The sequence below is a fragment of the Bombina bombina genome, chromosome 3 (assembly GCF_027579735.1).
Source record: "Bombina bombina isolate aBomBom1 chromosome 3, aBomBom1.pri, whole genome shotgun sequence".
NCBI classification, from domain to species: Eukaryota; Metazoa; Chordata; class Amphibia; order Anura; family Bombinatoridae; genus Bombina; species Bombina bombina.
In genome coordinates this window covers 186,673,607-186,700,638 of record NC_069501.1, presented here as the reverse complement: position 1 = coordinate 186,700,638, position 27,032 = coordinate 186,673,607, and the positions used below count along the sequence as shown (strand labels likewise).

The 27,032-nt window shown below is 38.9% G+C and overlaps 1 protein-coding gene across 1 annotated transcript in view; it reads right to left on the bottom strand.

Moving 5' to 3' along the window:
* Nucleotides 1–232: 232 nt before the first annotated feature.
* CRYBG3 (crystallin beta-gamma domain containing 3) overlaps nucleotides 233–27,032 on the bottom strand; it is a 362,092-nt gene continuing 335,292 nt past the window's right edge. Inside the window, exons 19-22 of the mRNA XM_053706046.1 lie at nucleotides 9,494–9,617; nucleotides 8,025–8,183; nucleotides 2,721–2,880; nucleotides 233–717 (exon numbers count right to left, since the gene is read on the bottom strand). Of these exons, the coding sequence (XP_053562021.1) occupies nucleotides 629–717; nucleotides 2,721–2,880; nucleotides 8,025–8,183; nucleotides 9,494–9,617 (532 nt within the window). The 3' untranslated portion in view covers nucleotides 233–628. The remainder of the gene's footprint in view (nucleotides 718–2,720; nucleotides 2,881–8,024; nucleotides 8,184–9,493; nucleotides 9,618–27,032) is intronic.

Sequence of the window (27,032 nt, the reverse complement as noted above, 5' to 3'; positions counted from 1 at the left end):
TATGATATATGAGAATGAGCACATTCTCACCCTTTGACTTTTGGTTTGTGCCTTAGTTTCTAAGGTCCTCAGATTAAAGTTAGTAACAGGCATAGAATAGTTGAAGTGGTGTGTTTCTTTTATAAATTAATACTCTATTGATTTACAGTAACTAAAAGATCCTGGACCTTGAAGTCTGGAGCATGTCACCTTTGGCCACAAATTGACTTCTGTAAATAACTATATAAAAATATTAAAAAAGGAAGCAGTGCAGCCAAGAATTAACAAGCAAGATGCAATTCCCATCTCGCTTTTCAAAACACGACCTTTACAGTTCGATATGCTGAAACTCCATTGAACTGGATGAGTCCCAGGGATTATCATAATATTACAAAAACTACACTTGACATTTTCCTGGCACTCATTGACAAGTAAAACCAACAAACATGACTTTGCCCATATCAAAGGCAGAAAATTGCACTTGTAAGCAAGATTTAAAGCCTTTTCCTTTAGCACCCTGCCAAGCAGGGTTTTTTTTGTGCAGGATTCCAGTGGAATAGGACTTCAGTAGTTTTTTTCCATAACATTATAGGAAGTAGTTCCATTACATGCAGAGCAAGTTCTTAGATCCTTCACTTGTATAGCCAGATCACAGTATCTCAATGTCCCATTTCTGTGTGAGTTCACTTTCCTGAAACTGATTCACTACTACATGGTTTTGATCATAGTAGTTTCCTCCTGCAAGTAAAGGTGAAGAAATATAATTCCACATATGAACATGAAAACCCTGCAGTTTACACAAATGGGCCTCACAATCCCTGAAACAGTGATCACTTCTTGTAACAGTTAATAGCTCATTCATATTGATGTGTTACAGAACTTATTCAAATTAGTTTTTTCAATTGTTAAATTAAAAATATCAAGTTTTTACCCTGATCCCATACTTAGCAGCTTCTAGTGGGGTGTTGCAGGTGCTAAGTACTCATTCTAGTTGGGTGTTGCGGGTGCTAAGTACTCCTTCTAGGTATGGGTTGCAGGTGCTAAGTACTCCTTCTGATGTGGGGGGTTTGCAGGTGCTAAGTACTCCTTCTGATGTGGGGGGTTTGCAGGTGCTAAGTAATCCTTCTAGGTAATGGTTGCAGGTGCTAAGTACTCCTTCGGGGGGTGGGGGGGGGGGGGGGGGGGGGGGGCTTGCAGGTGGTAAGTACTCCTTCTAGTGGGGTGTTGCAGGTGCTAAGTACACCCTCTAGTGGGGTGTTGCAAGTGCTAAGTACTCCTTCTAGATGGGTGTTGCAGGTGCTAAATACTCCTTCTACATTGGTGTTGCAGGTGATAAGTACTCCTAGTGGGGTGTTGCAATTGCTAAGTACACTTTCTAGCCGGGTGTTGCATGTCTAAGTTCACCTTCTGGGGGGGGGGGGGTGCAGGTGCTAAGTACACATTCTGGGGGGGGGTGCAAGTGCTATGTACACCTTCTAGGTAGGAGTTGCAGGTGCTAAGTACTACTTTGGGGGGGGTATTGCAGGTGCTAAGTAATCCCTTGGGAGGTGTTTTGCAGGTGCTAAGTTATCTTTCGGGGAGAAGGGGGGGCTGCAGGTGCTAAGTACTCCTTCCAGGGGGGGTGTTGCAGGTGTTAAGTACTTCTTCTAAAAGGGGTGTTGCAGGTAACTAAGTATACTCTTAAAACTTAAGTACTCCTTCTAAAGTGTGTTGCCAGTACAAAGTACTCATAGTGGGATGTTTCAGGTACTAAGTACTCCGTCTAGTGCGATGTTGCAGAAGCTACATACTCCTCCTAGGGGCATTGCAGGTGCTAAGTACTCCTTCTAGACGGGTGTTGCAGGTGCTAAGTACTCCTTCTAGATGGGTGTTGCAGGTGCTAAGTACTCCTTATAGACAGGTATTTCAGGTGCTAAGTACTAGGGGTTCCAGGTGCTAAGTACTCCTTATAGACTGGTATTTTAGTTGCTAAGTACTTTTTCAGGGGCAGGGGTTCCAGGTGCTAAGTACTCCTTCGAGGGGTGGTTGTGTTGCAGGTGCTAAGTACTCTTTTACTTGCCACTGTGGAACTCAATGTATAAGCACCTCTCATAGGGTGTTGAGCAGAGGAGAAATCAAGCACATAAAGACTAAAGCCTAAATATTGTAAATTGATAAAGGTGACTACAATCCATAATAGTAAGCATATAATCAAGGCCTGGGTGGTCCAGAGATTTTGGGCAGGGTTACGCGAATTGTGGTCTTTACGGTATTATGGACAAGTTTAGAGTTTTATTGGCAGGGTTAGAGTATTAGAAAGGCAAAAAGGAAGCATTTTAGTGGCACACTTGGGAAGGGTGGTTATGTACAATATGAGCTGTGTGACGTGCAGGTAAATTAAAACATAACATTTAATATGGAATATAAAATAAATGTGGACCATGCCACCAAATAGTTAAAAAAAGAATTAAAATTTCACAAAAATATAGAGTCACTGCCTCCTCTCACTCAACATACAAGATTACCTATGTGGCTTGCAAGCAGTACTTTAACTATGTTTGCTAGGGTTAAACACATAGACTTGCAGGATCGGTAGATCTAAAATGACATACTCTAAGTAATGAGAGCGTGTCATTTTTGCACTGTAATGTCCCTTTAATTATTGAGCAGATCCTGTTAACAACTTCCATCTACATCTGAATGCACTGTAAGGCAAATGCTTTTTTGTGATCAAACAATATAAACAAATCCTGATAAATTACCTTTGAGATCAAGAACAAGATTATCACTTATGTATGATGTAATTGTGCCATCTTTATTAATCCTCCACTTCTGCCTCGTTTTTCCATGCTCTGTCCATAATGACACTTTTGACCCAGGTAGGTTTTTACCCCCTATTACATCCAAACAGGAATCATTGGCCTGGAAAACACATTCAGAAACAGCGTGATCAGCCAATGCAAGAACAAGATGTAAAAAATAAAATGTATGCAGTAAAAAATAGTTACTAAATTAGGAAAATTAGATAAATGCTTTTGAGTATCCAGAATATAAAAACACTCAGATGTAGGTGCTAAAAGAGTAAAATAGGAAAAATGGATTTCTTATCTATAGTTAACCCCTTTTCAAGGGTTAAATACATAGTCAAAGTCTGCATATTTGGATGAAAACACAGGGCTCCATTTATTAGGCTGTGCATGCAGCTTTGGAGTGCTTTTGGTGCAGTGTTGCATGAGCGCTGCTTCCTAACCTGTATTCCAGCTCTTACCTGGCAGATTAAAATCACCCCAAACAAGTCAGACTGGGGTGATTGACAGCCTCTGCTCGCACACAATTGGCCTCGTGTGAGCAGGGTGCGGCATTGCACAAGCAGCTGCTTGTTCAATGTTAAATGCAAGCAGAGTACTGGTTCCGATACTCGGCAGACAAGTTCACAGAAGCAAATCTTGTCTGTGAAATGGGGCCCATAGTGTTGAGTGGTACATACATATGTATGCCGCTCCTGACTGGCTCATCAGCCTACCTTTATCTGTAGTGCTCAGTATTAACATATTGTGCAGGCATGATCACACAGTGACCTTTGCAATAAAACAAGTGATCACCTCTGCACTTCTTTAGAACGATTGAACATCACTGGAAATTTCTTAGCAATGATTCAACAACTATATACTTTACCCTCTGCTTCCCTTATTATTATTTATGTGTAAATATGAGTGTAATACTTTATTTTAATGTATTTATGTTGTGTTTGGTGCAACTGTTTTTAACCTTTACACTAGGTCAGTGTTAATTTTGATAGCAAGTTTTGATTTTAGTTTTAGTCTATTTTTAGTGGACTAAATATAATAGGATTTTAGTAAACTAAATATACAAGTTGAAAGTAAACGGTTGCACTCGATCACACAGTAGTGGTTGAGTAAATGTCTGGTGGAAATGGGTGAAAAGTGGACAAGAGGTGAGGTGCAATATCCTTTGGGGAGATGATGTGGAAGTGGATATGGGGGAAGTGTAGAGACAGTGGGTTCAGTATGGTAGGGGTATATCAAAGAGTAAATGGCGGGGGTTGAAAACAGGGATGAGAAGGCTTTTGCACAGTGACAAGGGATAGCTACAACTTGTAAATGTAAAAATAGTTCAAAAGGAGCGCCACTCAAGAGGCAAGGACTGATAGTCAGCGGGCTCAAATCAATGTGTTGTAAACAGAGATAGAACCAAGATTAAAGTTGAGATAAGGTAATAAGAATATACAGTAAAATATTTAATAACATACAAGTTCTTACAAAAGATAAATATAACTCACCATATGTTGTCAACGCGTTTCGGCCCAATGTAGGGCCTTTATCAAGACTGCCTTGTCTTGATAAAGGCCCTACATTGGGCCGAAACGCGTTGACAACATATGGTGAGTTGTATTTCAATTATCTATACACTTATTCTAGCAATACTGTGCTATGTTGTTATTGTTTTTTCACAGGATTTGAAGATAAACGTTAGGATTTTTCTGGATTTTTTGGATATCGTTTTTAATTTAGGATTTCCTTTTATCCCACTAAGGATTTCCCCTCTAGTTTTGGATTAACTAGTTCACATCTAATTTTGGTTTCCCAATTTATATCATCGTTGAACTTAATATTTTTGGATTTAAGACGTTTTGACACTACTGATTTTTTACCCCAATATTTTTGTATTTATGGCTTTTGGGTTACACTAAGTTCCCATTTTCGTACCACACACATCTTTGGACTTTGTTCACATTATATCACCTTTTCCCATGGCTATAAAGCCAGCATTTTATTTCATTTTTTGGATCATTTTTTTGGATCATTTGACTTTTTTCGGACATTTGTTTTTTATATGTGTACACCATCACTTATCTGAATTTTTCTTTTGCACCAGCACTTTGCATTTTTATGTAATATTGTTGATTTACACTATATTGTATTTTTGAAGCTGATTGTTTCTTGAACTACCTTATTAACCAGATTATCCGTAATCCTGCAAGATACGTAGCTATTATTTTAGAGTTCGTTTTTAGACCGCATTAGCATTGTTCACTTATACTATTATTGTTTTATTTTTACAACTGCTTGTTAACACTTTTAATTATGGATCCATGTATGCATTTTTAATATTGATATATTTATCTTTTGTAAGAACTTGTATGTTATTAAATATTTTACTGTATATTCTTATTACCTTATCTCAACTTTAATCTTGGTTCTATCTCTGTTTACAACACATTGATTTGAGCCCGCTGACTTTCAGTCCTTGCCTCTTGAGTGGCGCTCCTTTTGAACTATTTTTACATTTACATTTTTGTTGGGTGGCTAGGGACCCATTCTTCATTAGGAGCTATAGGACACCTCTTTTACAGCGCTGTTAGATTTACATTTTCCCATAGTGACAACTTGCTAGGAAATGAAGATGGGTTCAGTAAAAATGGCACCAAAATTTCCCGCTTTTATTGCGTTCCCCCTTTTATTGTGTAGTGAATGTGATGGGAGTAAATTGTGTGAAACAGTCCCATGACAGTACTTGCTATGGGTGATTTAAAAGGAGGAGTATCCTTCCTCTGAGCCGCGGTGTGGCCCCAAAATATCTTGGCTCCGTGATGAATAGCCCCAAGTTGGAATGAGGCATTATTCCAGATGGCAGGCAAACAGAGGGAGTGATAAAGGGCTGCAACGGGTATTATTTGAGGCGGCATGCAGACAGAGGGACCCTCAGTATGTGCTGCTGCCGATTGAGGCGGATTGAGTTGGGGGCCTGGAGCTTTGGCGGAGCTCCAATGTTAGCCATCAAGATGGAAACGGAAGTCCAAAGCGTTTAGTTCAGTCTTCCCTCTCTAACATTTTCATCTCATTTTCATTTGTTGATGAAAATGTGAATACATTTTCGTTATAGTTTTGATAATATTAACTTACGGCTAGATTACGAGTTTTGGCGGTAAGGCTGTGCGGTGCTAACGCTCCGTTTTTCTTACCGCTCCCTTTAAACAACGCTGGTATTATGAGTTTTCTGCAAGCCTGCGTTAGCCTCAGAAAAGTGAGTGTTGAGCAAAATTTAGCTCCACATCTCACCTCAATACCAGCGCTGCTTACGGTAGCGGTAAGCTGGAAAAACGTGCTTGTGCACTATTTCCCCATAGGAAACAATGGGGCTGAGCTGGCTGAAAAAAAAACTAACAACTGCAAAAAAGCAGCGTTCAGCTCCTAACGCAGCCCCATTGTTTCCTATGGGGAAAGAAAAAATATGTCTGCACCTAACACCCTAACATGAACCCCGAGTCTAAACACCCCTAATCTGCCGTCCCGACATTGATACAAAGTTGCCTGTGAAATAAATATAAATCCTAAGCTAGCTACAATGTAACTATTAGTTATATTGTAGCTAGCTTAGGGTTTATTTTATCGGTAAGTATTTAGTTTTAAATAGGATTCATTTATTTAATTATGTTCAATTTATTTTGTTTAATTTAAATTATATTTAGGTTAGTGGGGGTTAGGGTTAGGTTTAGACTTAGGTTTAGGGGTTAATACCTTTAATATAGTAGCGGCGATGTTGGGGGTGGCAGATTAGGGGTTAATAAATTTAAATCGGTGTCAGCGATGTTAGGGCAGGCAGATTAGGGGTTAATAAATATAATATAGGTGTCGGCGATGTTAGGGGCAGCAGATTAGGGGTTCATAGGTATAATGTAGGTGGCGGCGATGTCCGGTCGGCAGATTAGGGGTTAAAAATGTTATTTTAGTGTTTGCGATGTGGGGGGGGGGCCTCGGTTTAGGGGTTAATAGGTAGTTTATGGGTGTTAGTGTACTTGTTAGCACTTTAGTTAAGAGCTTTATGTTCCGGCGTTAGCCTATAAAACTCTTAACTACTGACTTTTATATGCGGTAGGAGTCTGGACAGGAGAGGGTCTACCGCTCACTTCTTCCAAGACTCGTAATACCGGCGTTAGGCAAATCCCATTAAAAAGATAGGATACGCAATTGACGTAAGGGGATTTGCGGTAGCCTCGAGTCGCAGAAGAAAAGTGAGCGGTAGATCCTTTCCTGCCTGACTCGTAATACCAGCGGGCGTTAAAAAGCAGCATTGAGACCTCTCAACGCTGCTTTTTAAGGCTAACGCCAAACTTGTAATCTAGGCGTTAGTTTTCATTTAGTTATAGTATCATTTTCATCACTGAAAACATGTTGTTGGCAAAAACTATGATGAAAATTATTTGTTGAAGAAATTAACACTGTGCTAGGTCTTCACTTTTTGTTTGCATTCAAGGTCAACCGCTTACTTTCAACTTGTAATAGGATAGGGCTCGGGTTAGTGTTTTAGCTAGAGTTAAGCTTAAAGGGCCATGAAACCCACATTTTTTCTTTCATGATTTAGAAAGAGAATGTAATTTTAAACATCTTTCTAATTTATTTATATTATCCAATTTGTTTTATTCTCTTGATATTCTTTGCTGAAAAGCATATCTAGATATGCTCAGTAGCTGCTGATTGGTTGCTGCACATAGAAGCCTTGTGTGATTGGCTCACCATGTGCATTGCTTTTTCTTTGACTAAGGATATCTAAACAATGAAGCAAAATAAATAATTGAAGTAAATTGTAATGTTGTTTAAATTTCTATTCTCTATCTGAATCATGAAAGAAAGATTTTGGGTTTAGTGGCCCTTTAAGGCAGAGTTAGGGCTAGGGTGTAGTTAGGGCTAGGGTATAGTTAGGGATAGGGGTGTAGCTATATTTATGGCTAGGTTAGGGTTTTAGATAGTGTTAGGTAGAGGGTAGGGTTAGGGCTACAGTTTTAGCTCCTGGTAAGACTAGGATATGGTTAAGGTGTTAGCTAAAGATAGAGCTAGGGTAGGTTTAGGGGTAGTATTGGGGATAGGGCAAGGATTAAAGTTAGGGTTGTGGTAGAAATAGGGTGACTGGTGGAGTTGGTACAGGGACTAGGGTTAGGCTTATAGATTGCATTTGGGCTACTGTAGTGGCTACAGCTAGGGTTACTTTTTGGCTCACTCTGTCATCTAATTATTTATAGCAATATGATATGACAATTTTACGGTTACCTTTGATTTTAAGAGTCCACGACAAAAATACCAGATCTGAGTACTCTGTCCATTGCTTGGAGAGATACTAACAAAAGTTGCCCTTGTATCCGTCAGTGTCCCAGCTACAGTCAAATATTTGTCTTTGAGTCGATTTTTTATCCTAAAATAAACTGCAGGCTGAAGAAGTAAATGATAATCATTGTTATTTGCATCCAAAATTATACATTGGTATTGTGAGCTAGTCAGAAAGGCACATTTATCTTTACTAAATTTTGAAACTAAAATGTATCCAGATATGATAATCAAAATTTTAATGAGAAAAGTACCTTATGTCAAAACACACCTTAGAGATTAGAACCTTTTAGACCCCCCCCCCCCCCCGAGATTAGTGCATGTGACTCAGGCTCCATAACTGTATGTGCATCAATTAGAGTGTGACAGTGGTGATTCTAGAGGACTATGTGCAGATAAAAAGTATTTCTATAAAACAAGTATATTTTAATAAACTTTAGGCTGGGGCCAAACATTATAAATGCATTTATAATTCTGCATTTAAAAAAAAACAGCATGTTGTGCATTAAAAAAAACCACTGTAAGGTATTCTCCAATTGTAGATATTGGAGAGGATATTAGGGCATATTGTGGTTAAATACAGCTTAAAGGGACATTCTAATTGAAAAATAAAATAAAATAGCTGCACTTTACTGACCCTAGATAACTGTGGGCTAGATTCATAGATACTTCTGAGGTTGCCATGGGGCCTCATTATAAAGAAGACATTATGTTTTCATTGAGTGCCTCTTCACTTATATTTTCTATAGTTCCGTCTTCTGATTGTATCTCACTGTATCAAAGCTGACAAGGATGCTTTATTTTTCATTTTCTTATATTTCTGTGTAACAGTTTTCAATGTTTTTTTTCCCCGTTTTTTTTTCTTTTACTTGTTTGTTTATGCTGTGCTGGGATCCTTCACTGTCTAACTATTCTGTGTGTCACAAAATGAACAGTTACAAGATAGATGTTGCTCCACTGATAAAAACAGAGAGTGGCTTGCAACTCACATATATGATGAGGAGCAGGAACAAATCTTTTAAAATTCCTCAATTTCTAAAGTTGGGATGTCGTGGCAAGTTTATTATGTGAGATATAAGATTAACAAATGGGTTTTATTTATTCTGGAGGTAACATAAGACATCTCGCTAGACTTTAATGGAGATACTTGCAGTTACCACCAGTATGCAGTTTTACAGCAATGGGAATTAGGTCATAGCTACATAGGGTCAGTAACGCAGAATGATAAGCTCTAACAAACTCATTTAATGTAATCTTTTTTGACAGAAAGATTTGAAGATTTACCTTCAGAATAAAGCCATACTTTCAACATTTTTGTGAGGAAAACAGAAAGTCACTGGTGACTCACGCGTTTTGCACAGATGGATTATTAATTTGCTCATGTGATTATCTGGATATTTCTAAGTTTGCTTTACCTGTTTCAAAGGGCGAAGTGAATCAATTGCTTTCCAGCCGCTGAATTCTGCCCAGTTTGAAATTTGTTGTGGCTCAAGTAATATTTGCTTTCCTAGGAAATTGGCTCCTTCATATGCAATCCATCTGTGAGTACAAACACAAGGAGACTGTAATAAACAACTAATTAAGCAGAAAAATGTATTTGCAACCTGGTAAAATGTCTGATTGTAAATATTTGATGACATTGTTAATTATTTTTTTTAAATGGAAATCATCCCACAGAGTGTGACAAATGGAAAAGTAATTGAATCATTACAAATGTGGTTTTCTTGTAAAACAAGCTTGGCATAAAAGCTTTAAAGGGGACATGATTTGATAGACCAATGCAATTTTAAACAACTTCCCAATTTATTTTATTATCAAATTTGCTTCATTCTCATTAGGGTCTCAGGAGCATGCACGTGTCATAGCACTATAGGACAGTGTTGGCAACACTGTATAAAAATTGCTACAACACAATGTTGCCAACACTGCTGTCATAAACTACTAAAGACACGTGCATGCTGAGACCCTATGCGGCTACCTAGATTTACTATTGAATAAAGGATACCAAAAGTACAAAGCAAATTGGTAATAGAAGTAAATTGTTTATTGCTGGTAAGGTAATGGGGGTTTAGGGTTAAAGTAGTGTAGGGATTATTGTGGTGGGGAGGCTATGTCAGTTTAGGAGTTAATAGTTTAGCAGGGTGTAGTTTGCAATGGGGATTTATGGCGGATTTCTTTGCTATGGTAACCCGACCTTACACTATAAAATTCCTTCCTAATAAAATTATAGGAGCTGAGGATGTGGTATATTATATATGTATATACAATGTTTAATGTATATGTATTGTGTAGTGTGTCCATATGCATGTTTTTTAATAACACAATAGCGCATTAGCAATTTTAATATTTCATAATAATGAAATTGCGAATGTGCTGTCACATTTACTGTTAATATTGTGATCCCGAATGCGCCATCTAATTTTACTGTTAATATTGCAACCGTGAATGCGCCATCACTTTTTTAATGTTCATATTGAGATTGCGATTGTGGGGATGCCTGGTCATACTTAAAACTGATGAACATGATCAACAAAAGTCTTAACATTGTACCTTACTTTAGAGAAGTTATTAAAATTGATGCTGCATATTCTTATTTATGGAATAATCCAAGGCTGTGCAAGCCAGAAGATCATTTTCATGGCCAGCTTGGTAATAGCAGTGAGTGAGCAGGGCTAGCTCTGTAATTGAACCAAGTTAGGCCATGTAACCCAGAAAGCACTTGGCATGTAGGGAGACCATATTTCAGGTAATGATGTGTTTTTTTTGTTTGTTTTATTTTAGAGAAATTACTTGCATATGAGGACCATCACCTAGGTATCAGCATGCTCGTATGTGAGATTTAATTAGATGAACTTTAATCTTTGAGACTGTGGACAATGGTCCTGTTTAGAATACAGTGGATGAAGAGTTGGGGGGCATCATTTCATTTTTACCCAGGTAGCACAATATTTTGAGCCAAGAGGACAACTAAACATACCTGTATGTGACTGTGAAAGTTCTCTGCTATCCTAATTCAAATTTTGTGACAACCCTGAGGCAGAAGACATGAAAAAACTCAGTTCTTTTTTAAACAATGCAACTCATTTGAAGTACTCTAGGAACTGGCTCTTGGATATTTTAAACTTAGGGAAAAAGTAAATATAATTTGTGAGTCCAAACCAGCATACTAACACCATCTATTATGGCCTCTATACCCAGGAACGTAACTACAGGGGTCTCAGAGGCCTACACCTATAAGAGGCCTATCTGTGCCTTGCAATAATTTGTGACATCACTCCACCGGTATGACATCTGGCCCCTGTGTGCCCTCCCTGCAAACCAGGCCCACAGATTAAGGAAAGTGTGGGGATTTGCCTTTACAACATGGTTGCAGGCAGTGGTGGTTATATGTGGGTGCTGGAGGGTGCCTTTCTGCAAATAATACAGTAAAGTTAAAATGTATTGTCTGATATAAAATGCACAGTAAGTGTCAAGTCATAATACAATCATTTTTGATGACCCAGAATCTCAGATGATAGGACAATTTAATAATTATTTGTGTTTCATTTGTTTATAAGCTTGGAAAATATTAAACATAAATAGTAATTTTAGATTCCATGATCTGGGACAGTATCAACAATACTTAAAGTTTGCCAATTATACTGCACAATACAAATGAAAAAAAACAAAATACTTTTTAGGTAAATAGCAACAGTAATATACTGTATAAACTAATTGTACACTGCATTAAAACTCATTTTCTACTTGCATGATTATTTAGGAGTATACATTAAAGGGACAGTAATTACAAAACTTTTGTCTGCAGTCTTCCAATTTTACATATCAGCAGAGTTGGACTTTTATTACAACAGATTAACACCTTGTTTTTCTTCAATGGTTAAACTCCATGCACAACTTTCGTTATTTGGATGAGCCAATCCGTACTTGCTTCTGGAGAAGACGGGGCTTGCCACTGTCTTTCATTAACAAAACTCCATAGTTTTGCTTCAGAAGGAAAAGATAAGATAACGCACTGCATTTAAGGAACATATAAACTGTATGGCCAAAAGTATGTGGATACCTGATCATCACACCTGTATGAGCTTGTTGGATATCCCATTTCAAAAACCATGGGCATTGAAGGGACACTAAACCCAATTTTTTTCTTTCAGCAATTTTAAGCAACTTTCTAATTTACTCCTATTATCAATTTTTCTTCGTTCTCTTTGTATTTTTATTTGGAAAAGCAGGAACAAAAGCTTAGTAGCGGGCCCAATTTAGGTTCTGCACCTGGTGTTAGCGCATGCTGATTGGTGGCTAAATGACATGATACAAGCCCTAATGGCTCTCTAAGCAGCTGCAGTATGTAAAATGCTGGCACACTTAGAATATTTAGCTCTACTTCACATGCCCAAGCAGAAAAATGATTAACACTAAAACAGTGATGACTTCTACCAGAAGCACGTTTTGCCAATGTATCTTTATTGTAAATATGTTTCTACTCAAATATGTACTAGCTATGTGCATTTCAATTTTGACCATAATGTCCCATTAAAAATTCAAATGTTCAGGGATGCATACAATGTACGCTAACCTTTTTATTATCTAAGTTCCTTGCCTCTTTTGTCTTTCCCTTTAACCCCCCTTAACATGAAAGCCTATGAGCCCAGCTGTTTTGTTAATCACATTCATGCCTGGCCCCTCCCACAAGTTGTTTTAAACTCTATGCTCTTCTGGTTCATGGGAAAAAAAATTGGGGTTTCATGTTCTTTTAAACCCCTCCCCCAATAAGACGTATATAAATAAATACGTCTTGTGGTACTTTGCCTGTCGTATATATACGTCTTAGCTTCAGGAAGCTCCAGCAGTCTCGGCTATTAAGTTACAGCCGTGAACTGGAGTTACTGAAGCTCCAGGCATCTGCCGCATATTATATATAAATAATATGCATTTGGCAGTGAAATGGTGGCATGAAATATCCCAAAATGGGCCTAGATCAATACCTTGGGTTGTCTACTTAAAATATATATATATAGTTTTGACAGGTAAATAAAAAAACAAGGCTTTATTTCTGTTTAAATTGAGTGATAGCAAAAATGCTAAAATGTATTCATTATTTTGGGCAAGTTTTTCTCTGAAAGTCCCGGTAGTGAAGGGGTTAAAGGGACAGTAAATTAAAAATGAAACGTTTATGATTTAGAAAGAGCATGCTATTTTAAACAACGTTCCAACTTACTTTTAATTTAAATTTTGTTTAGTTCCCTTGGTATCCTTTGTTAAAGAGTAATCGTAGGTCTCCTCAGCCATCTGGCAACAGTGTTTGCAACAATGTTTATTGCAATGTTATAAATAGTAGCAAACTCTGCTGCCATAGAGTATCTGTAGCATTCTATGGCCACAGTATATGTAACTATGTATAACATACATACTGTAGATACAAGAGAACTAAGAAAATGGATTATAGAAGTAAATTAGAAAGTTGTTTAAAATGTCATGCCATTTAAGTTTTTATGTTTGACTTTACTGTCCCTTTAACAAAGAAAATGGTATTTTCCCACTTTCCCAGAAAGGCTAGAGTGAATCCCACACATTTCATAACTTTGACCTTGCAACATTCTACACAGTTATTGCTTGATCAGTGCAGCAGGTTATGTACAACTTTTATTTTTGTACTAAGCACAGACTTCTGATTTTAAAGGGTAGTTAAAGGGACAGTAAACCTTAAAAATAATGTTATATAATTCTGCACATAGTGCAGAATTATATAACATTATTTAGGTGATATAGCCATAAACGCCTTTTTTACAGTTTAATTAGCTAAAATATGGCGCTTTTACAGACCCGCTCTCTGCTCTCTGCCACAGGAGCGAGCTGCACTTAGTCTTATGGCGCGGTCGGGCCGGGCTGTGACTATACAGCTGGCCCGATGCGCTGACTGAATATTACAGACCCGCTCAGCAGAGAGCGGGTCTGTAAAAGCGCCGTATTTTAGCTAATTAAACTGTAAAAAAGGCGTTTATGGCTATATCACCTAAATAATGTTATATAATTCTGCACTATGTGCAGAATTATATAACATTATTTTTAGGTTTACTGTCCCTTTAATATCCTGCAATTGCAAGATATCTCCATTGTATTTCCATAGAATAACATATCAGCCATGTCAGCCAATCAAATGTAACATCTTGTTTGCTGTAATTGTTTATTAGCTAAACTCATCTTATTTGGATGAACCAATCCAAGCATGACTCTGCAGACAACAAGGCCAGTTATGGTCATTATGCTACAATAAAGTGTAAAGTTTTGTAGTTGTTATTTGTTAAACCAAATTAGGGAAATATATGTAGCAAGGTTAGCCTTTGTAGTGTCCATTTCAAGTTCTGAGAAATAGAAAATCCATAATTGTCAGAGCAAATTTACATGAAAAGAGGGCAAAATAATAATGATGTAAAAATGATTACTGTCCCTTTATCTCTTATTCTGGATAGCTTTATAAATGAATCCTAGAGCACCTAACATGCCAGTTTTATGTTATAGTTATAAACGTATCAGTGACAACAAGGCATGGGGTCTTACAGCAGGGGTAGTCTGCCTCTACATCAAGAATAGTTTATTGTCGTCAGGCCCATAAAATGATTTGTAATCTTACAACCTGTAATCAGTCTGATCTCCTGGGGCTGCTTCCATGCAAACTGTGCTGGAATCCACCTGAGGGCTGGCTGCATAAATACCAATACAGAAAAATGCTGTAGAAATAAACATTATCTGTTTAACTGGCTGGCACATTCTTTGTTAAAATAACACACACTTGTCCTACTCAAATAGTTTGTCTAAAACCAATTGATTTTGGAATGTTTTACAATGTCCTCAAGCAACAAAGAGACAGTGATTGTGAACCAGAGTGGCTGCATTCTGTTTGTAACATGTATTAAGCAATAGTTGTGTGACAAGAAAAGCTGTTATTACAGGCCGAGCAATACTCTGACATGAATCCTTACGTACTGCAGGTTAACAACTAGGTGTCGCATGTCTGCAGCCAACATGACATTCACTTTAAGCACAAGAGAGGCATTCCTCTATCAGTATTACTGGATACAGAAGTTAGCTGATTGGTAGCGCAATTCAGCTACATTAAAATATATTCATAATGATATTATTACCGTCTTTTAAAAAGCAAACAAACATCAGTGGTTTCTTGTTATTATTTAGATGCATGGTACAGTGTTTATGCAGTATTACTTATCCTGTATTAAAATACACATTATACTTAAAGGGACATGAAACCCAAAAGGTTTCTTTCATGATTAAGTAGAACATACGATTTTAAACAACTTTCCAATTTACTTCTATTATCAAATTTGTTTCATTCTCTTGGTATCATTTGTTAAAGGAGCAGCAATGCACTACTGGTTTCCAACTAAACACATGGGTGAGTCAATGACAATCAATATAAATATGCAGCCACCAATCAGCAGCTAGAACCTAGGTTCTTTGCTGCTCCGGTGCTTACCTAGATAAACCTTTCAGCAAAGGATAACAAGAGAAGGAAGAAAATTAAATAATAGAAGTAAATTGGAAAGTTGTTTAACCCCTTAATGACAACTGACGTACCAGGTACGTCATGCATTAACTAACAGTTAATGACAATGGACGTACCTGGTACGTCAGTTGTCTAAGAGAGTGCTGGAAGCGATCGCAATCGCTTCCAGCAGCTCTCAGGGTATTGCAGTGATGCCTCCATATGGAGGCATCCTGCAATACCATTTAGAAGACTCCGATGCAGAGAGAGCCACTCTGTGGCCCCTCTCTGCACCGGTAGCGATGGTGCCGGTTCGTTGGTGGGAGCGTAACAGGGAGGCGGGGGGGCGGCCCATCGCTACCCGGCATCCGGTTCCTTGAAGTGCAATGTGCACGCCGGGTGCCGGGAGCGTGCGGGGGCGCGCGTGCGCGATCGCGCATTAGCTGGCACTGACACTGACACCAATGAGGAGGGAAGAGGGGGGGGGGAAATATTTTTTTTAAAAATAATATAAAAGGATCTGGGAGGGGGAGGGGGATAGGGGTATTGTGGGGGGCTGCTACACTACAGAAAAAATAAAAAAAAGCAAAAGAACAAAAAACACTTGTTTTTGGGGCAAATTGGGTACTGGCAGACAGCTGCCAGTACCCAAGATGGCCGCAATTAGATAGGGGAGAGGGTTAGAGAGCTGGGGGGGGGGGGATCATGGAGGTTGGGGCTAAGGCAGGAGTCCATCACAGCTAAAATATTTTAATTTTTTTATAAAAAAAAACAAAAAACTCCATTTATTTAGTACTGGCAGACTTTCTGCCAGTACTTAAGATGGCGGGGACATTTGTGGGGTGGGGGAGGGAAGAGAGCTGTTTGGGAGGGATCAGGGGGTGGGATGTGTCAGGTGGGAGGCTGATCTCTACCCTAAAGCTAAAATTAACCCTGCAAGCTCCCTACAACCTACCTAATTAACCCCTTCACTGCTGGGCATAATTTACGTGTGGTGCGCAGCAGCATTTAGCGGCCTTCTAATTACCAAAAATCAGTGCCAAAGCCATATAAGTCTGCTATTTCTGAACAAAGGGGATCCCAAAGAAGCTTTTACAACAATTTGTGCCATAATAGCACAAGCTGTTTGTAAATAATTTCAGTGAGAAACCTAAAATTGTGAAAAATGTAAAGTTTTTTTTTTATTTGCTCGCATTTGGCGGTGAAATGGTGGCATGAAATATACCAAAATGTGCCTAGATCAATACTTTGGGTTGTCTTCTAACAAAAAATATATACATGTCAAGGGATATTCAGGTATTCCTGACAGATATCAGGGTTCCAATGTAACTAGCGCTAATTTTGAAAAAAAAGTGGTTTGGAAATAGCGAAGTGCTACTTGTATTTATGGCCCTATAACTTGCAAAAAAAGCTAAGAACATGTAAACATTGGGTATTTCTAAACTCAGGACAACATTTAGAAACTATTTAGCATGGGTGTTTTTTGGTGATTGTAGATGTGTAACAGATTTTGGGGGTCAAAGTTAGAAAAAGTGTGTTTTTTTCCATTTTTTCCTCATATTTTATTATTTTTTTGTAGTAAATTATAAGACATGATGAAAATAATGGTATCTTTAGAAAGTCCATTTAATGGCGAGAAAAACGGTATATAATATGTGTGGGTACAGTAAATGAGTAAGAGGAAAATTACAGCTAAACACAAACACAGCAGAAATGTAAAAATAGCCATTGTCATTAAGGGTAAGAAAATTGAAAAATGGTCCGGTCATTAAGGGGTTAAATTGTATGCTCTGTCTAAATCATGAATGTCTAATTATGACTTAACTGTCCCTTTAAAGGAAAATGGAAGTCATAATTAAGCATCCAATTTGTATTGCTGGGAGCTAGCTGGTGATTGGTGACTGCCCATATATGCCTCTTGTCATTGGCTCATCTCTTGTTTAGCTAGGTTCCAGTAGTGCAATGCTGCCCCTCCCACAAAGGATACCAAGAGAATGAAGATTATTTGATAATGGAAGTAAATTGGAAAGTTGTTTAAAATCGTAAGATCTATTTAAATAGTAAGAGAAAAGAACTTGGTTTTTTTTTTTTTCCTTTAATAACTAAAGGGGGCAAATGTAATAGGAGATGTGTGCCACTGAGAAAGTTATCTTACACTAAAGAAAGGGATATTAAACAGTAAATAAATGCTAGATATAGTGATATATTTAAAGGAAAAAATATCCTTAGAATAATACATATATGTTTTTTTTTTACAATTAAATTAGTTATTTAAATATTGAAGATATCACTATAAAGGTTTATTTTCCATAAAGCACGTTAGTTTCTATAAAGTAATGTTTAAATGTAAGTTTTCCCCTGTATCTCTTCTGCTGAGAGCAATTAGGGACAGATACAAATCAGGCAATATAAATGACTGTGCAAATTCTTATTTGTGTGGAAACCCTGCTAGATAATTACTTTAACAATCCTATATTTCACAAAGCCTTGTTTGCAGTCTCTTTTATTGCCTGATTGACCTCAGGAGAAGAGTTAGATAAGGGGGAAACATGGTGGCTCCATCCTATATTATAAAAGACAAGAGTTTGTCTGAAGCCGTCATGCGCAGTTCAGGCAAACACTTGGCCTTAGACAGCAGCTGATCGCACGCGCACCCACCCGACAGCAGCGCGAGGACCCGGCAAGTGGAGGAGAGAGGGCTGATCGCACGCGCACCCACCCGACAGCAGCGCGAGGACCCGGCAAGTGGAGGAGAGAGGGCTGATCGCACGCGCAGGGGTGAATGACAGCAGCGCGAGGACCCGGCAAGTGGAGGAGAGAGGGCTGATCGCACGCGCAGGGGTGAATGACAGCAGTGCGAGGACCCGGCAAGTGGAGGAGAGAGGGCTGATCGCACGCGCAGGGGTGAATGAAGAGAGGGCTGATCGCACGCGCAGGGGTGAATGAAGAGAGGGCTGATCGCACGCGCAGGGGTGAATGAAGAGAGGGCTGATCGCACGCGCAGGGGTGAATGAAGAGAGGGCTGATCGCACGTGCAGGGGTGAATGAAGAGAGGGCTGATCGCACGCGGGGGGGGGAGAGAGAGAGAGAGAGAGAGAGAGAATGAGAGAGAGAGAGAATGAGAGAGAGAGAGAGAATAACACGGCCCGTGTGAACGGGCTTTAGGACTAGTTACTTTATAAAAATTCAGTGGAATTTTGAAATCCAACAATTTACAGAAAAAGGGGACAAAATAAATAATTTAAGTACTGTATATTGCAAAGTTTTTTTTAACTACACAATTAAATATTTTGGTCTAGATTACAAGTGGAGTGCTAATTTATCGCACACCCGCAAATGGGCAAATTTGCCCATTTGTGGACGCGCAATAAATAAGTAGCCATTGCAAGTGGCTGGTTATTGCTTCCGCAAGCTCGCGGTAGCAATTAGCGCTTATAAAATTAACCAAAGATCAGATGTCTGGTTATTTTTATAAATGTCCACCAAATGCCCCCAACTTAAGTGTTGTAGTTTTCTTTTTTTTTTTTTCTCTCTTAAATGTAGCATATAAAAAAAAAGAAAAGAAAACTGCACTTAGCTAAAGTCGGCGGCTGTGGGGTGTTAGAAAATAAATGGCACTGAAAAGTGCCTTTACATTGCCGTCTATGGGAACTGTGTTCCCAGTAAATATATATGCATATGCTTATATACATATATATGTGTTCATATGTGTATATTCATACACCTATTATATATTTACAAATTGCTGCCATCACTGCGCTACTTACCACCTTCACTGGTTCTGTGTTGTGTATGACGGCATCAGAACGAGGTTCCCATTGGAGCCTATGGAAGCGCATTGCTGTCCACTTGTATTATTACTCATTGGAGCGTAAATATTGTTTTTACAAAAACAATATTTAGCCCTTTATATTACAATATCATATCCTTTTATTTAATTACTGTTCTTAGATCTATATTATTACCTTACTGAGAGATCTGTGAAATGTAAAGATCATTCTGAACATGGGTAAAACAGGACCGGAACAACTTCATCAGAAACTACAAAAGTATAACAAAGTTCATAAAGTAACAGAGGACATAATGAGTGACATACAGAAGAATGCACAAATAAAGGTGTGTATTTAAATACCACAGATATAAAAGTTTAAGATAACATTCCAGATTTGTTTAATTTAAAGGTGGCAGTAACTGGTTTGGACATTAAAACAAACTTTATAAGCACAATATGTATCCACAAAAGTGAGGACAAGATCTTCAGATCTGATTACAGATTTAGTGTCCTGACTAATAGTTTGTAAAATCAGCATAAAATAGGAGTTATTGGTTTGAGACAACCAAGCAATTTCTTTTAATTTGTTGTTTATTATGGTTTGATAGGCAATGTTTTTTTTATATATGGTGTGATGTCCAGTCAGTCTCTACTAAATAACGGCTAGATTTAGAGTTTTGTCGGTAAGGACCCGCGTAGCTAACGCTGGCTTTTTTCTGGCCGCACCTTTAAAATAACTCTGGTATTGAGAGTCCACAGAATGGCTGCGTTAGGCTCCAAAAAAGGAGCGTAGAGCATATTTAACGCCACTGCAACTCTCGATACCAGAGTTGCTTACGGACGCGGCCAGCCTCAAAAACGTGCTCGTGCACGATTCCCCCATAGGAAACAATGGGGCTGTTTGAGCTGAAAAAAAACCTAACACCTGCAAAAAAGCCGCGTTCAGCTCCTAACGCAGCCCCATTGTTTGCTATGGGGAAGCACTTCCTACGTCTGCACCTAACACTCTAACATGTACCCCGAGTCTAAACACCCCTAACCTTACACTTATTAACCCCTATTCTGCCGCCCCCCGCTATCGCTGACCCCTGCATATTATTATTAACCCCTAATCTGCCGCTCCGTAAACCGCCGCTACTTACATTATCCCTATGTACCCCTAATCTGCTGCCCCTAACACCGCCGACCCCTATATTATATTTATTAACCCCTAATCTGCCCCCCCACAACGTCGCCTCCACCTGCCTACACTTATTAACCCCTAATCTGCCGACCGGACCTGAGCGCTACTATAATAAAGTTATTAACCCCTAATCCGCCTCACTAACCCTATAATAAATAGTATTAACCCCTAATCTGCCCTCCCTAACATCGCCGACACCTAACTTCAATTATTAACCCCTAATCTGCCGACTGGAGCTCACCGCTATTCTAATAAATGTATTAACCCCTAAAGCTAAGTCTAACCCTAACACTAACACCCCCCTAAATTAAATATAATTTTAATCTAACGAAATTAATTAACTCTTATTAAATAAATTATTCCTATTTAAAGATAAATACTTACCTGTAAAATAAATCCTAATATAGCTACAATATAAATTATAATTATATTATAGCTATTTTAGGATTAATATTTATTTTACAGGTAACTTTGTAATTATTTTAACCAGGTACAATAGCTATTAAATAGTTAAGAACTATTTAATAGCTAAAATAGTTAAAATAATTAAAAATGTACCTGTAAAATAAATCCTAACCTAAGTTACAATTAAACCTAACACTACACTATCAATAAATTAATTAAATAAAATACCTATAATTAACTACAATTAAACCTAACACTACACTATCAATAAATTAATTAAATACAATTCCTACAAATAAATACAATGAATTAAACTAACTAAAGTACAAAAAATAAAAAAATATTTACAAACATTAGAAATAAATTACAACAATTTTAAACTAATTACACCTACTCTAAGCCCCCTAATAAAATAACAAAGCCCCCCAAAATAAAAAAAATGCCCTACCCTATTCTAAATTACTAAAGTTCAAAGCTCTTTTACCTTACCAGCCCTGAACAGGGCCCTTTGCGGGGCATGCCCCAAGAAGTTCAGCTCTTTTGCCTGTAAAAAAAAACATACAATACCCCCCCCAACATTACAACCCACCACCCACATACCCCTAATCTAACCCAAACCCCCCTTAAATAAACCTAACACTAAGCCCCTGAAGATCTCCCTACCTTGAGTCGTCTTCACCCAGCCGAGCCAAATTCTTCATCCAAGCAGAGCAAGAAGAGGTCCTCCATCCGGTAAAAGTCTTCATCCAAGCGGGGCAGAAGAGGTCTTCCATCCGATTGAAGTCTTCATCCAAGAGGCATCTTCTATCGTCATCCATCCGGAGCGGAGCGGCAGCATCCTGAAGACCTCCGACGCGGAACATCCATCCTGGCCGACGACTGAACGACGAATGACGGTTCCTTTAAATGACGTCATCCAAGATGGCGTCCCTCGAATTCCGATTGGCTGATAGGATTCTATCAGCCAATCGGAATTAAGGTAGGAATATTCTGATTGGCTGATTCCATCAGCCAATCAGATTGAGCTCGCATTCTATTGGCTGATCGAACAGCCAATAGAATGCGAGCTCAATCTGATTGGCTGATTGGATCAGCCAATCGGATTGAACTTGATTCTGATTGGCTGATTCCATCAGCCAATCAGAATATTCCTACCTTAATTCCGATTGGCTGATAGAATCCTATCAGCCAATCAGAATTCGAGGGACGCCATCTTGGATGACGTCATTTAAAGGAACCGTCATTCGTCGTTCAGTCGTCGGCCAGGATGGATGTTCCGCGTCGGAGGTCTTCAGGATGCTGCCGCTCCGCTCCGGATGGATGACGATAGAAGATGCCTCTTGGATGAAGACTTCAATCGGATGGAGGACCTCTTCTTGCTCCGCTTGGATGAAGACGACTCAAGGTAGGGAGATCTTCAGGGGCTTAGTGTTAGGTTTATTTAAGGGGGGTTTGGGTTAGATTAGGGGTATGTGGGTGGTGGGTTGTAATGTTGGGGGGGGTATTGTATGTTTTTTTTTTACAGGCAAAAGAGCTGAACTTCTTGGGGCATGCCCCACAAAGGGCCCTGTTCAGGGCTGGTAAGGTAAAAGAGCTTTGAACTTTAGTAATTTAGAATAGGGTAGGGCATTTTTTTATTTTGGGGGGCTTTGTTATTTTGTTAGGGGGCTTAGAGTAGGTGTAATTAGTTTTAAATTGTTGTAATTTATTTCTAATGTTTGTAAATATTTTTTTATTTTTTGTAACTTAGTTCTTTTTTATTTTTTGTACTTTAGTTAGTTTAATTCATTGTATTTATTTGTAGGAATTGTATTTAATTAATTTATTGATAGTGTAGTGTTAGGTTTAATTGTAGGTAATTATAGGTATTTTATTTAATTAATTTATTGATAGTGTAGTGTTAGGTTTAATTGTAACTTAGGTTAGGATTTATTTTACAGGTAAATTTTTAATTATTTTAACTATTTTAGCTATTAAATAGTTCTTAACTATTTAATAGCTATTGTACCTGGTTAAAATAATTACAAAGTTGCCTGTAAAATAAATATTAATCCTAAAATAGCTATAATATAATTATAATTTATATTGTAGCTATATTAGGATTTATTTTACAGGTAAGTATTTATCTTTAAATAGGAATAATTTATTTAATAAGAGTTAATTAATTTCGTTAAATTAAAATTATATTTAATTTAGGGGGGTGTTAGTGTTAGGGTTAGACTTAGCTTTAGGGGTTAATACATTTATTAGAATAGCGGTGAGCTCCAGTCGGCAGATTAGGGGTTAATAATTGAAGTTAGGTGTCGGCGATGTTAGGGAGGGCATATTAGGGGTTAATACTATTTATTATAGGGTTATTGAGGCGGGAGTGAGGCGGATTAGGGGTTAATAACTTTATTATAGTAGCGGTGCGGTCCGCTCGGCAGATTAGGGGTTAATAAGTGTAGGTAGGTGGAGGCGACGTTGAGGGGGGCAGATTAGGGGTTAATAAATATAATATAGGGGTCGGCGGTGTTAGGGGCAGCAGATTAGGGGTACATAGCTATAATGTAGGTGGCGGCTCTTTGCGGTCGGCAGATTAGGGGTTAATTATTGTAGGTAGCTGGCTGCAACGTTGTGGGGGGCAGGTTAGGGGTTAATAAATATAATATAGGGGTCGGCGGTGTTAGGGGCAGCAGATTAGGGGTACATAAGGATAACGTAGGTGGCGGTCGGCAGATTAGGGGTTAAAAAAATTAAATCGAGTGGCGGCGATGTGGGGGGGGCCTCGGTTTAGGGGTACATAGGTAGTTTATGGGTGTTAGTGTACTTTAGAGTACAGTAGTTAAGAGCTTTATGAACCGGCGTTAGCCCAGAAAGCTCTTAACTACTGACTTTTTTCTGCGGCTGGAGTTTTGTCGTTAGATTTCTAACGCTCACTTCAGACACGACTCTAAATACCGGAGTTAGAAAGATCCCATTGAAAAGATAGGATACGCAATTGACGTAAGGGGATCTGCGGTATGGAAAAGTCGCGGCTGGAAAGTGAGCGTTAGACCCTTTTTTTAATGACTCCAAATACCGGCGGTAGCCTAAAACCAGCGTTAGGAGCCTCTAACGCTGGTTTTCACGGCTACCGCCAAACTCCAAATCTAGGCCTTAGTTTGTTACAAGCACAGAACATGATTAAACCTGTCTCTACTTTTCTCCTAATGTTGTAAAATTCAAATAAAGGCTAATAGTTTACATTTTGATTTATTTTGAAGTTTGCGTTAGTTCTTAAAGGGACACTCAAGTCAAAATTAACTTTTATGATTCAGAAAGAGACGCAGTTTTAAGACACTTTCCGATTTACTTCCATTATCAAATTTTGCACAGTCTTGTTATAGTCACACTTTCTGGGGAACAAGATCCTACTGAGCATGTGCACAAGCTCACAGGGTATACGTATACTAGTCTGTGATTGGCTGATGCCTGTCACATGATACAAGGGGGCCAGAAAATGGGAGAATTTTTTTTTTGTAAGAAACAAATCTACTGCTTATTTGAAATTCAGAGTAGGTGTTAAATCCTTTAATTCCGCACTTGTTAATTATGCAATTCTACGGCATTGAGTGGTCCTTTAAGCCTAAAGGATTAAAATAAATGAACCAGTGGTGTACAAAATATAAATCTGAAAAATATAGATACATATTTTAATATAATTAATATTGGCACACCATAAAAGTAAATTTATGCTTACCTGATAAATTAATTTCTTCTATGGTACGACGAGTCCACGGATTCATCCTTTACTTGTGGGATATTATCCTCCTGCTAACAGGAAGTGGCAAAGAGCACCACAGCAGAGCTGTCTATATAGCTCCTCCCTTAGCTCCACCCCCCAGTCATTTGACCGAAGGTACAGGAAGAAAAAGGAGACACTAAAAGGTGCAGAGGTGACTGAAGTTTAAAATCAAAAAATATAATCTGTCTTAAAATGACAGGGCGGGCCGTGGACTCGTTGTACCATAGAAGAAATTAATTTATCAGGTAAGCATAAATTTACTTTTCTTCTATAAGGTACGACGAGTCCACGGATTCATCCTTTACTTGTGGGATACAATACCCTACGCTACAGGACACGGATGAACGGGAGGGACAAGACAGATGGTTAAACAGAAGGCACCACTGCTTGAAGAAATTTTCTCCCAAAAATAGCCTCTGAAGAAGCAAAAGTATCAAATTTGTAAAATTTGGAAAAGGTATGAAGCGAAGACCAAGTCGCAGCCTTACAAATCTGTTCAACAGAAGCATAATTTTTAAAAGCCCATGTGGAAGCCACCGCTCTAGTAGAGTGAGCTGTAATCCTTTCAGGAGGCTGCTGTCCAGCAGTCTCATTTGCCAAACGGATGATGCTTTTCAGCCAAAAAGAAAGAGAGGTAGCCGTAGCTTTTTGACCTCTACGTTTTCCAGAATAGACAACAAACAAAGAAGATGTTTGACGGAAATCTTTGGTTGCTTGCAAGTAAAACTTCAAACACGAACCACGTCCAAGTTGTGCAACAGACGCTACTTCTTAGAGAAAGGATTAGGACACAGAGAAGGAACAACACTTTCCTGATTGATATTCCTATTAGTAACAACCTTAGGAAGGAATCCAGGTTTGGTACGCAAAACCACCTTATCAGCATGGAAAACAAGATAAGGCGAGTCGCATTGTAATGCAGATAGTTCAGAAACTCTTCGAGCCGAAGAGATAGCAACTAAAAACAGAACTTTCCAAAATAGAAGCTTAATATCTATGGAATTCATAGGTTCAAACGGAACCCCTTGAAGAACTTTAAGAACTAAATTTAAACTCCATGGCGGAGCAACAGGTTTAAACACAGGCTTGATTCTAACTAAAGCCTGAAAGAACGACTGAACGTCTGGAACATCTGCCAGACGCTTGTGCAGTAGAATTGATAAAGCAGATATCTGTCCCTTTAAGGAACTAGCTGATAGCCCCTTCTCCAATCCTTCTTGGAGAAAGGACAAAATCCTAGGAATCCTGATCTTACTCCATGAGTAGCCTTTGGATTTGCACCAAGAAAGATATTTACGCCATATCTTATGATAAATTTTCCTAGTGAAAGGCTTTCGAGCCTGAATCAAGGTATCTATGACCGACTCAGAGAAACCCTGCTTGGATAACATCAAGCGTTCAATCTCCAAGCAGTCAGCCGCAGAGAAACTAGATTTGGATGCTGGAACGGACCTTGAATCAGAAGGTCCCGTCTCAGTGGCAGAGTCCATGGTGGAAAGGATGACATGTCCACCAGGTCTGCATACCAAGTCCTTCGTGGCCACGCAGGTACTATCAAAATCACTGAAGCTCTCTCCTGTTTGATTCTGGCAATCAAACAAGGAAGGAGAGGAAATGGTGGAAACACATAAGCTAGGTTGAACGACCAGGGTACTGCTAGAGCATCTATCAGTACTGCCTGAGGATCCCTTGACCTGGATCCGTAACAAGGAAGTTTGGCGTTCTGACGAGACGCGATCAGATCCAATTCTGGTGTGCCCCATTGCTGAATCAATTGTGCAAACACCTCCGGATGGAGTTCCCACTCCTCCGGATGAAAAGTCTGACGACTTAGAAAATCCGCTTCCCAGTTCTCCACTCCTGGGATATAGATTGCTGATAGATGGCAAGAGTGAGTCTTTGCCCATCGAATTATTTTGGTAACCTCTATCATCGCTAGAGAACTCTTTGTTCCCCCCTGATGATTGATATATGCTAAAGTCGTGATATTGTCCGACTGGAATCGTATGAATCTGGCCGAAGCCAGCTGAGGCCACGCCTGAAGCGCGTTGAATATCGCTCTCAGTTCTAGATTATTTATCAGGAGAAGAGCCTCCTCCTGAGACCACAAACCCTGTGCTTTCAGGGAATTCCAGACTGCACCCCAGCCTAATAGGCTGGCGTCCGTCGTCACTATGACCCACGCTGGCCTGCGGAAACACATTCCCTGGGACAGATAATCCTGAGACAACCACAAAAGAAGAGAGGCTCTGGTCTCTTAATCCAGATTTATCTGAGGAGATAAATCTGCGTAATCCCCATTCCACTGATTGAGCATGCATAGTTGCAGT